The 16,670-nt window shown below is 41.7% G+C and overlaps 1 protein-coding gene across 7 annotated transcripts in view; it reads left to right on the top strand.

Moving 5' to 3' along the window:
- LOC116982691 (anillin-like) overlaps positions 1-16,670 on the top strand; it is a 53,453-nt gene that overhangs the window by 8,536 nt on the left and 28,247 nt on the right. For 6 of the 7 annotated variants that reach the window (XM_033036056.1, XM_033036052.1, XM_033036054.1 and 3 more), the window contains exons 6-10: positions 1,389-1,567; positions 9,022-9,129; positions 12,486-12,621; positions 13,354-13,488; positions 15,166-15,449. In XM_033036056.1, coding sequence (XP_032891947.1) covers positions 1,389-1,567; positions 9,022-9,129; positions 12,486-12,621; positions 13,354-13,488; positions 15,166-15,449 — 842 coding nt within the window. The remainder of the gene's footprint in view (positions 1-1,388; positions 1,568-9,021; positions 9,130-12,485; positions 12,622-13,353; positions 13,489-15,165; positions 15,450-16,670) is intronic. The other variant, XM_033036058.1, reaches the window with a different exon arrangement.

Genomic DNA, 16,670 nt, shown 5'->3' with positions numbered 1-16,670 from the left:
CGTAGGTATGGTATTGGCCAGGTTTACAGGTGCCTGGTTTACAGCCATGATCATATTGAATGGCTGGCTCGAAGGGCTGAATGGCCTACTCCTGCACCTATTTTCTATGTTTCTCCAGACGTGACACATGGCATTTAGGCCAAAGAGTTCAATCGTGGTTTCATCAGACCAGAGAATCTTGTTTCTCATGTTCTGAGAGTCCTTTAAGCGCCTTTTGGCAAACTCCAAGCGGGCTGTCATGTGCCTCTTACTGAGGAGTGGCTTCCGTCTGGCCGCTCTACCATAAAGGCGGGATTGGTGGAGTGCTACAGACAATATCTTTGTCCTCGTCTGCTTTACTATCTGTAAAAGTGTACAGAGATATGAAGTCCTGGCCAAAATGTATCCCCTGGCCAATCTTAAGAAACTGGCTATTGATCTTGCTTTGGGCATGATATTACATGTATATACATCTATAATGTGATTTTGTTAAGTAAGTAAGTTTATTGGCCGAGTATTCACATACAAGGAATTTGCCTTGGTGCTCCCAGCCCACAACTAACAACATGTCATACAGTGACAGTTACAAATGACTCGGAAAACACTAAACATTAATAATAATAAAACATTAATGATAAAACACCATTCATCAAGCATGTGAACCAACAAAATACCAGATCAAAGGCAGGCTACAGATTTTTGGCTGTTGAGTAGAGCAACTACTCGTGGATAAAAACTATTTTTATGTCTGGCTGTGGCAGCTTTGACAGTCCGGAGTCGCCTTCCAGAGGGAAGTAATTCAAAGAGTTTGTGGCCAGGGTGAGAGGGGTCAGAGATGATTTTGCCCGCTTGCTTCCTGGCCCTTGCAGTGTACAGTTCATCAATGGAGGGAAGGTTGCAGCCAATAATCTTCTCTGCTGATCGGACGATTCACTGCAGCCTCCAGGTGTCATGCTTGGAGGCTGAGCCAAACCAGACCATAATGAAGAAAGTGAGAACAGACTCTACGATGGCCGTGTAGAATTCGACCATCATTGTCTGTGGTAGATTGTGCTTCCTCAGCTGCCGCAGGAAGTACATCCTCTGTTGTGCCTTTTTGACTGTGGAGTCGATGGTAACTCCCCACTTAAGGTCCTTGGAGATTATGGTTCCCAGGAGCTTAAATGCTAAGGCAATGGAGGCAATGTAAAAATATTAGCTAAGCATTTTATAGTTCTGGATTGGATACATAACTTTTAGGAGTAGCAGATGGAGATCATTTACCGGCAGTGTAGCTTGTTCTGGCTAGTTATCATTTTTTGTATACAACCCAATGCACAGCTATGAAATTAAAAAAATACTTCCAGATCATGTGAATAAAGACCACTTTTTAATCAATTATAATCTATTCTTTCCTTATTTAAATACAGGTAGCATTGTTGTGCAAGCAGTTCGAGACAAATTTGAAGAGATGAATCATGAGAAACAGAACCAAGGACAAATGGGAAACTTCCTCAGCCCTGAAGTAACTCCAAATACCAAAGCCATTCAGGCAATGCTGTTTCAGAACTCTACTCCCAGTGCCTCTCATGTTATTCGGATAAAAAGGGTAAACTTCATATCTTGATTTATTAACACAAATGTAAACCGGCTTAATGAACCACAACTTGAATAAGTGTTTGAATTGCAGAATTCCCAAATTTGGAATTGGACCCACGAAGGAATAACTGAGGAGGTAAATAAAGGAAAAGTTAAACATGGTTATTTTTGATGGTGAAGAATTAAACAAGGCTGAGTGATGTGAATGATAATGTGTACAATAAGACTTTAATAATCTGCTATCTGAATACTTTGAAACCCTGATGGTTTGGCATCTAGCTCACAGGAACTATGGTTCCTGCACTTACTTTAAAGTAGGTTCCTTGGAAATTTTATTCTAATACTGAATTCCTTTTTGTACATTGTGTGTTGGGGTAATAAAAGAAACATCATCCAATAGTCCGGCATTACCAAAATCCTGAGATTGCTAAATTAACAGACTTTTCTTGCAACAAGCTAGCAGTAGCCTGCCTCTACCTGAACTTGGGAAATGCAATGTTATTGAAGCTCAAAATAAACTATTATGGGATTGAGATGAACTGGAGTTCCGTTTTGGCGAGAACAGACAAGGTGGTAGTTGGATGACTTGCTTGCTAACTTTGAGATGGGATTGATTTGGAGTGAGCCAGACTTTGTCAAATGGAGCTGAGATGCCTGGTATTAGAAACATAGAAATTAGGTGCAGGAGTAGGCCATTCGGCCCTTCGAGCCTGCACCGCCATTCAATATGATCATGGCTGATCATCCAACTCAGTATCCCGTACCTGCCTTCTCTCCATACCCTCTGATCCCCTTAGCCACAAGGGCCACATCTAACTCCCTCTTAAATATAGCCAATGAACTGGCCTCGACTACCCTCTGTGGCAGAGAGTTCCAGAGATTCACCACTCTCTGTGTGAAAAAAGTTCTTCTCATCTCGGTTTTAAAGGATTTCCCCCTTATCCTTAAGCTGTGACCCCTTGTCCTGGACTTCCCCAACATCGGGAGCAATCTTCCTGCATCTAGCCTGTCCAACCCCTTAAGAATTTTGTAAGTTTCTTTTTTTAATATATTTTTTTATTAAAGGTAATCAATTACAATGCTTCAAACAACTTTATATCAAATTAATTCAATTTGCATTAAGTAAAACACTAGTAATACTTACCTACTATTTTTTTAGAAATAATGATAGAGAAAGAATAGAACAGTTATAAATCATTAAGAGAGTGATTAAATAATAATTTGATTATATATAAGAAAGAAAAGAGAAACGAAAAAAAAAAAAAAAAAAAAAAATTTGAGTAACCACAATATGTATTATTAATAACACTACTACAAGTGATAGTATCAATAAAGACATATATGTTAATTCCAATATAAAAATGAATTATTCTCACCAAATCCCGCAGGGTGCACGCCGAGCTGTGTTGCCAAGAACAGCTACTTCTCTAAATACTGTATATATGGAGACCATATCTGTTCAAAAGAATTATACTTGTCCAATAGGACAAATCTAATTCTTTCCAGATGTAACGTCTCCATCATCTCTGTTGCCCACATTTTGGTTGTGGGGGATAATGTTCCCTTCCAAAATTTCAATATGATTTTTTTCCCAATTATCAAACAGTAATCAAAGAAATTTCTTTGATTTACTGTAAGTGATAGATGTAAATCCGGAATTCCATGAATTTTGTAAGTTTCTATAAGGTCCCCTCTCAATCTCCTAAATTCTAGAGAGTATAAACCAAGTCTATCCAGTCTTTCTTCATAAGACAGTCCTGACATCACAGGAATCAGTCTGGTGAACCTTCTCTGCACTCCCTCTATGGCAATAATGTCCTTCCTCAGATTTGGAGACCAAAACTGTACGCAATACTCCAGGTGTGGTCTCACCAAGACCCTGTACAACTGCAGTAGAACCTCCCTGCTCCTATACTCAAATCCTTTTGCTATGAAAGCTAACATACCATTCGCTTTCTTCACTGCCTGCTGCACCTGCATGCCTACTTTCAATGACTGGTGTACCATGACACCCAGGTCTCGCTGTATCTCCCCTTTTCCTAATCGGCCACCATTTAGATAATAGTCTGCTTTCCTGTTTTTGCCACCAAAATGGATAACCACATTTATCCACATTATACTGCATCTGCCAAACATTTGCCCACTCACCCAGCCTATCCACCTTGTAGTCTCCTAGCATCCTCCTCACAGCTAACACTGCCCTCCAGCTTAGTGTCATCTGCAAACTTGGAGATATTGCCTTCAATTCCCTCATCCAGATCATTAATATATATTGTAAATAGCTGGGGTCCCAGCACTGAGCCTTGCGGTACCCCACTAGTCACTGCCTGCCATTGTGAAAAGGACAGGTTTACTCCTACTCTTTGCTTCCTGTTTGCCAGCCAGTTCTCTATCCACATCAATACTGAACCCCCAATGCCGTGTGCTTTAAGTTTGTATACTAATCTCTTATGTGGGACCTTGTCGAAAGCCTTCTGGAAGTCCAGATACACCACATCCACTGGTTCTCCCCTATCCACGCTACTAGTAGAGGTGTAGGGGGCGCTGCTCTGGCAGCAGCCATGTCATGCAGCTCGTCAGTTTTTCAACCTTTTTTTATTTTTTTAGTATGTTTTAAAGTCTGTATTTAATGTTTCTTTGTGTGTTTTATGTGGGGGGGGGTAAGGGGGAACCGCTTCGGTCGCCTCGAACACGAAGAGGCAAGTTTTTCCAGGTCGCCTCCCCCGTGGCCTAACATCAAGGATCGACGCGGCCTTTCCCGGAGACGCGCCCGGGGCTTCAGCGGCGGGCGCAGCGTGGACTCTTGGCGTGGAGCGGGTGAGCCCTCGCTGGAGGGGAGCGCTCCGTTTCGCTGGCCCGGGGCAGCCGGCAGCCTGAAGTCGCAGCCTGAAGCCGCGGTCTGCAGAGCTCCAGCTGGTGCGGCGTCTACAGCCCGGGATCTCACGTTGGGGACCCGGGGGAAGAAGAAGCCATCACTGCCGGCCCGCGGCCGACTTCTACCGCGGGTCCGGCATGGACTTACCATCACCCCTGGAGGGGAGCTTCGACCGCCGGCCCTGCAGTCTACGGTGCTTCTGGCTGCGGCGGGGACTTTAAATCTTGACCGCCGGCCTGCGGCCTACAACAACTTAAAGCCGCGGTCTCCGGTGAGGAAGAGCCGATCCTGGACTGACTCTGGACTCTGGTCCTGACCACGGGGGGGAAATGGAGGAGGACTGGCCAAATTTTGTGCCTTCCACCACAGTGATGAATGCTGTGGTGGAAGTTTGTGTTGCAGTTTTATTGTGGTTGTGTGTTCTTTATTATTGTATCGCTGCAGACAACCCAAATTTCCACCAGCCTGGCTGTGGCAATAAATTATATCTAATCTAATCTAGTTACATCCTCGAAAAATTCTATAAGATTCGTTAGACATGTTTTACCTTTCCTAAATCCATGCTGACTTTGTCCAATGATTTCACCACTTTCCAAATGTGCTGCTATCCCATCTTTAATAACTGACTCTAGCAGTTTCCCCACTACCGATGTTAGACTAACTGGTCTGTAATTCCCCGTTTTCTCTCTCCCTCCCTTCTTAAAAAGTGGGGTTACGTTTGCTACCCGCCAATCCTCAGGGACTACTCCAGAATCTAAAGAGTTTTGAAAGATTATTACTAATGCATTCACTATTTCTGGAGCTACTTCCTTAAGTACTCTGGGATGCAGCCTATCTTGCCCTGGGGATTTATCTGCCTTTAATCCATTCAATTTACCCAACACCACTTCCCGACTAACCTGGATTTCACTCAATTCCTCCAACTCCTTTGACCCCTGCTATTTCCGGCAGATTTTTTATGTCTTCCTTAGTGAAGACTGAACCAAAGTAGTTATTCAATTGGTCCGCCATATCCTTGTTCCCCATGATCAACTCACCTGTGTCTGACTGCAAGGGACCTACATTTGTTTTAACTAATCTCTTTCTTTTCACATATCTATAAAAACTTTTGCAGTCAGTTTTTATGTTCCCTGCCAGTTTTCTTTCATAATCTATTTTTCCTTTCCTAATTAAGCCCTTTGTCCTCCTCTGCTGGTCTTTGAAGTTCTCCCAGTATGCTGCTTTTTCTGGCTAATTTGTACGCATCATCCTTCGCTTTGATACTATCCCTGATTTTCCTTGTTATCCACGGATGCACTACCTTCCCTGATTTATTATTTTGCCAAACTGGGATGAACAATTTTTGTAGTTCATCCATGCAGTCTTTAAATGTCTTCCATTGCATATCCACCGTCAACCCTTTTAGAATTAATTGCCAGTCAATCTTGGCCAATTCACGTCTCATACCCTCAAAGTTACCTTTCTTTAAGTTCAGAACCATTGTTTCTGAATTAACAATGTCACTCTCCATCCTAATGAAGAACTCAACCATATTATGGTCACTCTTGCCCAAGGGGGCACGTACAAGTGATAGATAGATGTTGATTTAGATAACTATCGCGCATACATTCCAAGAAATCCTCTTCCTCAGCACCCCTGCCAATTTGATTCGCCTAATCTATATGTAGATTGAAGTCACCCATTATAACTGTTTTGCCTTTGTCGCACGCATTTCTAATTTCCTGTTTGATACCATCTCCAACTTCACTACTACTGTTAGGTGGCCTGTACACAACACCCACCAGCGTTTTCTGCCCCTTAGTGTTTCGCAGCTCTACCCATACCAATTCCACATCCTCCAAACTAATGTCCTTCCTTTCCATTGCGTTAATCTCCTCTCTAACCAGCAACGCTACCCCACCTCCTTTTCCTTTCTCTCTATCCCTCCTGAGTATTGAATATCCCTGGATGTTCAGCTCCCAGCCTTGATCACCCTGGAGCCATGTCTCTGTGATCCCAACTATATCATAATCATTAATAGCTATCTGCACGTTCAACTCATCCACCTTATTACGAATACTCCTTGCATTGAGACACAAAGCCTTCAGGCTTGTTTGTACAACTCTCTTACCCCTTATACAATGATGTTGAAAAGTGGCCCTTTTTGATTTTTGCCCTGGTTTTGTCTGCCTGCCACTTTTACTTTTCACCTTGCTACCTATTGCTTCTACCCTCATTTTACACCCCGCCCCCTGCCTCTCTGCTCTTGTACCCATCCCCCTGCCACATTAGTTTAAATCCTCCCCGACAGCACTAGCAAACACTCCCCCAAGGACATTGGTTCCATTCCAGCACAGGTGCAGACCGTCCTGTTTGTACTGGTCCCACCTCCCCCAGAACTGGTTCCAATGCCCTAAAAATTTGAATCCCTCCCCCTTGCACCATTTTTCAAGCCACGTATTCATCTGCAATATCCTCCTATTTCTACTCTGACTGGCCCGTGGTACTGGTAGTAATCCAGAGATTATTACCTTTGAGGTCCTACTTTTAAGTTTATCTCCTAGCTCCCTAAATTCATCTTGTAGGACCTCATCCCTTTTTTTTACCTATATCGTTGGTGCCAATATGCACCACGGCAACTGGCTGTTCACCCTCCCCCTCCAGAATGTTCTGCAGCCGTTCAGTGACATCCCTGACCCTTGCACCAGGGAGGCAACATACCATCCTGGAGTCTCGTTTGCGGCCGCAGAAACGCTTATCTATTCCCCTGACAATTGAATCCCCTATTACTATTGCCCTTCCACTCTTTTTCCCCCCCTCATGTGCCGCAGAGCCACCCACGGTGCCATGAACTTGGCTGCTGCTGCATTCCCCTGATGAGCCATCTCCCTCAACAGTATCCAAAATGGTATACCTGTTTAGGAGGGAGATGACCGCAGGGGACTCCTGCACTACCTGCCTACTGCTTTGCTGGCTATTGGCCACCCGTTCCCTTTCTGTCCTCTTACCTTTTACCTGCGGTGTGACCAAGTCTTGCTCGAAGTGATGAATGAGGGTGTTGATGAAATTATCTTAACTTTTTTTGAGGAATGGGGTGAGATTATTGACTGCTTTGGCTACTAACTTTTTTTTTTTTAAAGCTGTTAATTGAGCAGGCGAAGTAAACTTGAATGGAAATTTTAACTAGAATCTTTTTGATGCAAGCCTTTTTAACTAGCAAATGACTGAGAAAATTCTAACAATTCATAGATTGAAATGAATTTAAGTTTATCAATTAAGGTAAGACTGAGTACAGTGATATCACAATTTTATGGAAAGTTGTAACTTTTATAGAAAGTTGGACTAAAAGTTGTGGATAAATTGAAAGGCTGACTTCAGAAGATGGTAAACGTTAAAAATTTGAGGATTGTAATGGAATGACTACAACTCCAAAAAGAGTGAGCAATAACTGAAGAGCGATTGTTGGGACAAGAAAAGTTGAACAATCAATACAACTCTTCAGGATGAGACTTGCTGACTGTCACTGTTTTTTTTGAGGGCATGGTGGCTATTTATGCACCAGTCCTGGAGTTGAACAGATGCATGGACAGTCGGGATGCATTGATCAGCAGATGGCACAGCAGCAGACTGACGCTGTACTGTCAAGGCAATCCATTTGGAGAGCAGCAATTAAGTATTTCTTGGATTCTCAAGTGTAATGCTGAAGAACCGTTCATTTTGATGGCAATTCCAGACCTGAGAGTGACAATATTTTTTATTTGTTTTTGATTTTTTTTGCAACATCAATTTTAATAACAATAAAAACAAATAATTTCTTCTAGTGTCAAAGATATTTAAAATGCCTCTTAGGTGAAAAAGTTCTGCCCTCTGCTTTGTCTTCTGTCTAAAACCTTATACCATGTTAGGGCTGGGTCTTTGCAGTATGTCCCCTGAGTCTCATTTACTGCCTGATTCCATGGTGTGAGGATCAATAGTAATTCCCTGCAGCCAGCCCAGGGAAATTGCCCAGGCTCTGGTGCTTTTGAATTTTGATGATATTTTGTACAAATTATCAAGTGGACGGTTCAACTAAGTAGGAGTGTTCTGTTTGGAATTTTTTTAAACTTTTGTAGTTGTACTTGTTCATGGGTGTATGTTTTTATTACATTTCTAACACTGACACTAAAGTTTTTATAGGTGGGAGTCTTGCGGTGTACAAAGGTGTGCATTATGTAGTTCTTGGCTCGATGTCTGCTTTTTCTTTTTTTTCTTTGCTTGCCATACTAGTCATTTTATGGGCCCATATTAACTAGAGCCTATTGTCAAAGGACAAAAAAAACATACATTGTACGTGCTACATTTTCCCTGCTGATTTCAATTGTGAATGCTGAGTCAAAGAACTGCTCTTCTGTCATCCCCTAGTTATCCCCTAAGAATAGGTAACGTGCAAAATTCAATGTAAACATTTTTTCCTCTTGGTAATATGTCGTGTATTTTGAAAACTAGACCAGGATTAATTGGCATCTTGTAATGTAAAAGATTACTTATTTGCTGTTTGTTCTTTGCTGAACGTGGGGTGGTGGATGGGTTTCTGATTCTATGGATTGACACCTTGGCTTTCCTGTCTCTAGGAGCGCGAGCGGGAGCTAGCAATGCTTCGGGGCAAGACTGAGGGGAAGAATCCTTGGGTAAAAAAGAAAACATCCAGGACCTGCACAGGAAGTGAGGAAACTCTTGAGGTAAGAGACAATGAACTTTATTCCCTCTAGAAGAATATAGGTGGTGGATGTTATTCAACAGAATTGTTTTCCCCACTGGTATCTCCACTTTCAATGGTTCAATCATTATTTGTCAACCTGATGAGGCTTCAATGGCACTGCACGTGATGAGCAGTAAGTGTTCACCACAGTAGCGCACACACTATTGCTGTTGCATCCAGTTATGAATGGCAGAGGCCTGTTTAACCAAAGGAGCCAGTTCCCCTTGATTATCTTCCTGGCAAATGCTATATTCCAGCACATATGCAAAAATTGAAGCAGAAACATTGCCGATGCTTGAGTGCATTCCAGTAAATTATTGTTTTCAACCTCGTGAAGATTCTCCCTTCTCAAGCCAGTTATCTTAAGCCAGGCCAGTTATCTTAAGCCAACCCAGTGCCAAGAAATGTGTAATTGCATTGGATGCAAAAAACCCTTCAGGACTACCCATGTCTCATCAGATGTGCTGGCACACCCACAGCTCCTGGCATCTAGCTTGTAATGTGGGGAATTGTACAAGCATGTCTTTGATATAACAAATAAAGCAAGCAGACAAATATCTGGTTACTCAACTAAGCTCAAAAGTAAGAAGGGTTTAAGCACTCTAATGGGATTATACTATAGGCCCCCCAATAGCCAGTGGGAGACAGAGGAACTGATATGTAGACATCTTACCAAAATATGCCAAAGCATTATCGCTGTCTTATCGGGTGACATTAACTTCCCCATCATTGACTGGGACTTGCTCAGCCGAAGGCTTGGAGGAGGTAGAATTTAAGTACATCCAAGAAGGGTTCCCGAAACAGTATGTAGATAGACATCCCAAGAAGAGAACATACTGGACCTAGTGTTGGGAAATTGATCTGACCAGGTCAATGGTGTTTTATTCAAAGAGCATTTTGGGGACCTTGTGGGAAGGTACTAAAATGGAGTAAGGCAAATTACAATGTTATTGGGCAAGAGCTCGGGAGGGTGTGTTGGAAGCATTTGTTCTGGGGTAAGTCTACTTCTGGCATGGGAGTTGTTTAAATGGCAGTTGAACAAACTTCAGGACCGGCATGTTCCAGTAAGGAGAAGAGATAAGGCTGGCAAAGTAGGGGAAACTTTGGATGAACAAAGGGTTGTAAATTTGTTCAAAAAGACAAAGGAAGCGAATTCAATGTTTAAGAAAATAAATAAAGTGGGGCTTTTAAGGATATAAAGCCAGAAGGAAAGAACTCAAGCGGGTGATTAAAAGGGGGCCATGGATGACTTTGAGTCAGATTAAAGAAAATCCCAAAACCTTTTGTACAACAAATACAAAAGGGCAGAATGATGGAATGATTGTAGTTCAATCGATTGAAACATCAGAAAACCTGGCCAGATCAGATTGGCAGGCAGTGGTGAGTGGAGTGCCGCAACTATTCACAATATATTAATGATTTAGATGATTGAATTAAAAGTAACACTAGCAAATTTGCAGATTACACAAAGCTGGGTTACAGTGTGAACTGCGAAGAGGATGCTAGGAGGTTGCAGGGTGACTTGGACAGGTTGAGTGAGTGGGCAGATGCACGGCAGATGCAGTATAATGTAGATAAATGTAAGGTTATCCACTTTGGTGGCAAGAAAAAGGAAGCAGATTATTATCTCAATGGTGTCAGATTAAGAAATGGGAAGTGCAACGAGACCTGGGTGTCCTTGTACACCAGTCACTGAAAGTAAACATGCAGGTACACCAGGCAGTGAAGAATGTTAATGGCATGTTGGCCTTCATAACGAGAGGATTTGAGTATAGGAGTAAAGAGGTCCCTCTGCAGTTGTACAGGGCCCTGGTGAGACCACATCTGGAGTATTGCGTGCAGTTTTGGTCTAATTTGAGTAAGGACATCCATGCTATTGAGGTAGTGCAGCGTAGATTCACGAGGTTAATCCCTGGGATGGCGAGTGTCATGAGGAAAGATTGGAGAGGCTGGGCTTGTATTCACTGGAATTTAGAAGGATAAGAGGGCATCTTATAGAAACATGAAATAAAAGGACAGGACAAGCTAGATGCAGGAAAAAATTTCCCAATGTTGGGGAAGTCCAGAATCAGGGGCCACAGTCTAAGAATCATGGGGAGGCCATTTAAAACTGAGATGAGGGGAAAAAAAAAATTCTCACAGTTGTGAATTTGTGGAATTCTCTGCCACAGAAGGCAGTAGAGGCCAATTCACTGGATGAATTTAAAAGAGTTAGATCTCTTGGGGCTAGCGGAATCGAGGGATATGGGGAGGAGGCAGGCTCGGGTTACTGATTGTGGATGTTCAGCCATGATCACAATGAATGGCAGTGCTGGCTCGAAGGGTCAAATGGCCTCCTCCTGCACCTATTTTCTATGTAATCTGAAGTAGTTCAAAAAAAAAATTGTGTTACAACTAAAGTGTGGAATTAAAAGTAGGATTATGTGGCGATCCCTCTGCGAAGTGGGTGTGAAATGTCATTGGTTTAGATGTCTGATGGGAATGGCAAAAGGCTGTTCTTAAGTCTTGAAGTCCAAGCTCCTGTATCTTCTCCCAGAAGGCAGAAGAGAGAACAGGAAATAGCCAGGTTGGCAGGTGTCATTGAGAATACTTCAAGCCTTCCTGATGCAATACACTGTAAGAATGGATTGGATGGGAGGAACTGATGAGCCTGTGATGGACTGGCTTGTGCTCACTATTCTCCACGTTAGGGGCGTTGAGAGCAGAACAGTTGCCACATCAGGCGAGATGCACCTCGTCAGAATACACTCCATGGAGTATCTGCAGAAGTTTGAGTGTTCTCATGGACATGCCAAAACCTCGGACGCTTAAGAAAGTAAATGTGTTGATGCAATTTTTGATCACTATATCAGTGGTGAAGGTATCTGATTAGGTTGCTGGCAATGTGGATGCTTTAGAATTTGCAGCTGTTGACCATCTCTATTGAAGCTTGTTGATGAGGGCAGCTTTGTGTTCGCTCTCTGGATCAACAACCAACCTGTTTCGACTTGCTGACATAGAAGGCTATGTTGTTGTCTTGACACCATGTCACAGGATTCTCTATCTCCTGTATTTCATCTCATCGTTGTTATTCCTGATAGTTCTACGCTGATGATCATCTGTGTCTAAATACTTTTCTATCATGTTCAACTGCATTGCCTTGTGAGTGGTGAGAATGGGATACTGATTGTGGATGATCAGCCATGATCACATTGAATGGCGGTGCTGGCTTGAAGGGCCAAATGGCCTACACCTGCACCTATTTTCTATGTGTATCATTAATTGAAGGTATTGCTGAAATAGGTGATACTGTGCCTCCCATAAAATCACGAATTTTGTTGATTCTTTCCTCAAAAGGAGATTACAGTACAACAGACAGAGATGAAAGAAGGCAAAGAATCGCAAATGGACATGTTTCCTGGCAATTATACCACTTTGGGGTTTAAGTTCACTCCAAATGATGAGGAAATCCTACATATTACTGAAGACATAGGTAAGATTTGTGTTGAAACAAGGAACTGCAGATGTTGGTTTACAAAAGAGTTTTGTGTTCTTGCTTGTTGCATGCTGTCAGCGATGACACCACCTCTGCATAGTGTCTGCCTTGCTTAACTGCACCGCCACAATCAAGCTACAAACTGAAATTTTAGCTCTGCTTCGTAGAAAATAGGTGCTGGAGTAGGCCATTTGGCCCTTTGAGCCAGCATCGCCATTCAATATGAACATGGCTGATCATCCAAAATCAGTTCCCCGTTCTGGCTTTTTCCTCATATCCCTCGATTCCTTTAGCCCTAAGAGCTAAATCTAACTCTCTCTTGAAAACATCCAGTGAATTGGCCTCCACTGCCTTTGTGGCAGAGAATTCCACAGATTCACAACTCTCTGGGATATATTCTCTTGTGTTATTAATTCTGATTATTTTTTTTAATTGTATTTTGAAAGTGATGAGAGCTTGTTTTTAACTACAGGACCCACCATTTGATGTGTTGGGTTTACAGTCAATTAAATTTTTGTTTCTTCCATAATTTTGAATTAAACATAATGGGAATAAATGTTAACACTCTGTTTCTTCCCAACTCACTGTCCTGATCTATCACTGAAGTATTTAGATGCACATCTGAATAAAAATGCACATTATAATTAACTTTATACCTCCGATTTACCTGCTATTTTGCTTTCCTCCCGTAACATGTAACCCTTGCAAAATGTGTTCATCCCAAACTAGGTGACGGCAAGGGAAAAGAACCCATGGATTGGTCTACTCCCCTAAAGAAGGTCACCTTTGCATTAGAGCCACAAACTATTCCATCGTCAGAATATATAGAAACTGACAGTGATGAAAAGTGCATCTCTGAGATTGGTATGAGAACATTGTTGTGGCCACTTGAAATTATCAGATGCAATTTATTTCTGTATATAGTTGCAGTTTGAGGAATGAAGATGCCTCTACAAGTAGAAATATTCCTCTTTTTGATGCTCTTTTATAAATGGGATATAGTCATACAGCATTGAAACATGCCCGTTGGAACAACTCGTCCTTGACGACCAAGATGCTCCATCCAAGCTAGTCCAATTTGTTAGCATTTGGTCCATATCACTCTAAATGTTTCCTATCCATATGTCCAAGTGTCCTTTCAATGATGTTATAGCACCTGCCTCAATTACAGTACCTTATCTGGTCGCTTTTCCATTTACCCATCTCCCTTTGAGTGTAAAAGCTGTCCCTCGGGTTCAATGTAAATCTTTCCTCTCACCTTAAACCTGTGTCCTCTGGTTCATTATTCCTCTACTCTGGGTAAAGGACTCGGCTTTCACCCTATCTATTCCCTTCATGATTTTATACACTTCAATAAGATCACCCCTCAGTCTCCTGCACTCCAAGGAATAAAGTCCTAGCCTGCGCAACCCATCCCTGTAGCTTGACTCCTGGCAATATCCAACTTAATGACATCCTTTCTAAAGTAGGGTGACCAAACTGAACACAATACTCCAAATGCGGTCTCACGAATGTCTTGTACAACTTTAATATTATATATCCTAATATCTATGCTCAGTATTCTGACTAATGAAGGCCAACATACCAAAAACCACCTTTACCACCCATCTACCTGTGACACCACTTTCAAGGAACCATTTACCTGTACTGTGTAGGAAAGAACTGCAAATGCTGGTTTAAATCGAAGGTAGACACAATGCTGGAGTAACTCAGCAGGACAGGCAGAATCTCTGGAGAGAAGGAATGGGTGACGTTTCGGGTCAAGACCATTTACCCGTACTCCTAGATTCCTCTGTTCTGCAACACTTTCCAGGGCCCTACCATTCACTGTGAAGGTAGTTTAACTACCCTGGGATTACTTCCAAAAATGCAACACCTCATTTATATGCATTAAACTCAGAGCTATCCCTCGGCCCACTTGCCCAACTGATCAAAATTCTGCTGTAATTTTTTATGGCTATCTTCATTGTCTACGATTTCACCTATTTTAATGACATCTGCAAACTTGAGGCGCACTACTTGTCACAGGCCTCTATCCGACAAACAACCTTCCACCAGCATCCTCTGCTTCCTTCCCTTCAGCCCATTTTGTATCTAGTTTGCAGCTCTCGCCGGATTCCATGTGATCTAACCTATAGCAGCCTAATAGGTCTTGTTGAAGTCCATAAAGGTGACATCTATGACCTTGTCCTTGTCAATCTTCTTGTTACTAATTTAAAAAAACTTGTTATCAAATTATTAATCTACGATCTCCCAAGTAGAAACCCATGCTGACTAATCAGCCCCCATCTATCCAAATATGCATATCTTATCCCCAGAATCTTTGCATGTATGCATCGCTTGACTAATTAGCTTTGCCGCATCATATAGACTTTGCTGACCTGCAGATTTGTAAAAGATTGCTGAAAGATGCTAAAATTGTTCAGCCTTGTTTTAACCCTTTCTGTGAATGGAATTTTGCAGTAATCTAAAAGAGACATATTTTGTACCAATACATTTGCTTTGCCATGCATCCAAGTAGAGGCTTTATTTCTCTCTCAGAATTGGAATCGTCCTCTCAGGAAGAGCTAAATAACTCTGAAATAATTGATGAGCTGTTTAAAGACGTGCTTGACATGGATGATGTAAAGGAAGAAATAGAACATGAACCTGAGGCTGAAGACCACATGGTGGTAGAGTTGGATAAACCTGAAACTGAGGAGCAAAGTGATGAGGCAAAATCTGAAAATGAGGTAAAAGAAAAAAAAGATGAGCTGACTCTTCCCAGAATAGCTGTGGTGTCTCCACTTGCCAAATCAATCAAATTAGATGCCATGGCTCCTTTGGTAAGTACTCTAAGACCTTCACGTGTCGTACTATATGTTTTTAGTTTGACCGCTTTTTAATTAAAAGTATGGATTGTGAAATGGTCTAACTTGCCTAGATATCTACAAAAATAACTTATTTTCTGCTTTTTGCACTCCCGAGTTCATGATTTTTTTTAAATATTGGAAAAACTGCAGGCTGTCCGCTAATCTGCAGAGGACTAAGCAGTAACTGTCTCAATTACATTGTGACGGATGAGATATTTTAGTTAACATATAATTGTAAATAATCAGTCCATTCAAGTGGTTCTGAATTACAGAGGATTGAACTATAGTGAAGCACTTTTTCAAAAAGAAAATTGCATGTCTAGTTATGATCTTACCAAATTATGGAGATAGCTTGAGGGGCTGTGAGAACTACTATGGTCATTAATATATTTTTATAGTTATTTAAATTAAACTACAGTGTAAATTCAGACCATATACTGCTGGATGCCTGCTCCAAGTTTCCAGAATTTGTGGTAGTTTTAACTCTCGGCCTGTTTTGCCATACTATCATTCTGAACATTTCCTATTACAAATCATTCAGAAGAAAATCTAAAGAAGATTATAACTGTTCCAGATTTGGCTGAAGTTTAAAGCCTTGTATTTGCCACACTGGACCTGGGCAGCTCTGGCTAGTGCAAATAAAATTGCTTTGGTTTTCAAAACCAATAACCTTTGGACTATTCTAATTGTTCATTCTCATCAGGGCAACTTGAAAGGCACTGCATATCCAATCTGTAAACCGAAGCTTGTTAGTTTTTGATGCATTTCAGGGAGGGTTCACAGTTGCACCTGTCTGTTAAGCTTTTGATCTGACAAATTTTTTTTTTATGCCATCCTTCTCTATTCGAATCTGTCTTGATATATTCACAGTCGAGACTTGAGAATTAGTAGTAGTAGCTCATTTAGTCCCTCTTTGCAGTAATGACCTCTATTCCAACTCTCACCTCTGCCACTATATCTGCTTAATACACTTGAAATATCCATTTGGTGTCTAATATTAGTTTATGTGTTGTGGTAGAAACATACGTTTTTTTTCTCTCTGAACTGTCCTCAATTTTGATACAACAATGTGAGAGAAGCTTGGTTGATGCCTTCTGATTTAAACAATTCCTGTTTTCTATGGTTGGTTGCTTTGTATAACATGGCAATTTCAATTTTAGATGCTGCCACAGCAAATTGAACCTCTATTGGTGG

The sequence above is a fragment of the Amblyraja radiata genome, chromosome 17 (genome assembly GCF_010909765.2).
Source record: "Amblyraja radiata isolate CabotCenter1 chromosome 17, sAmbRad1.1.pri, whole genome shotgun sequence".
Classification (NCBI taxonomy): Eukaryota; Metazoa; Chordata; class Chondrichthyes; order Rajiformes; family Rajidae; genus Amblyraja; species Amblyraja radiata.
The sequence above is the reverse complement of the archived record's forward strand: the minus strand, read 5'-3'. Positions and strand labels throughout refer to the sequence as shown.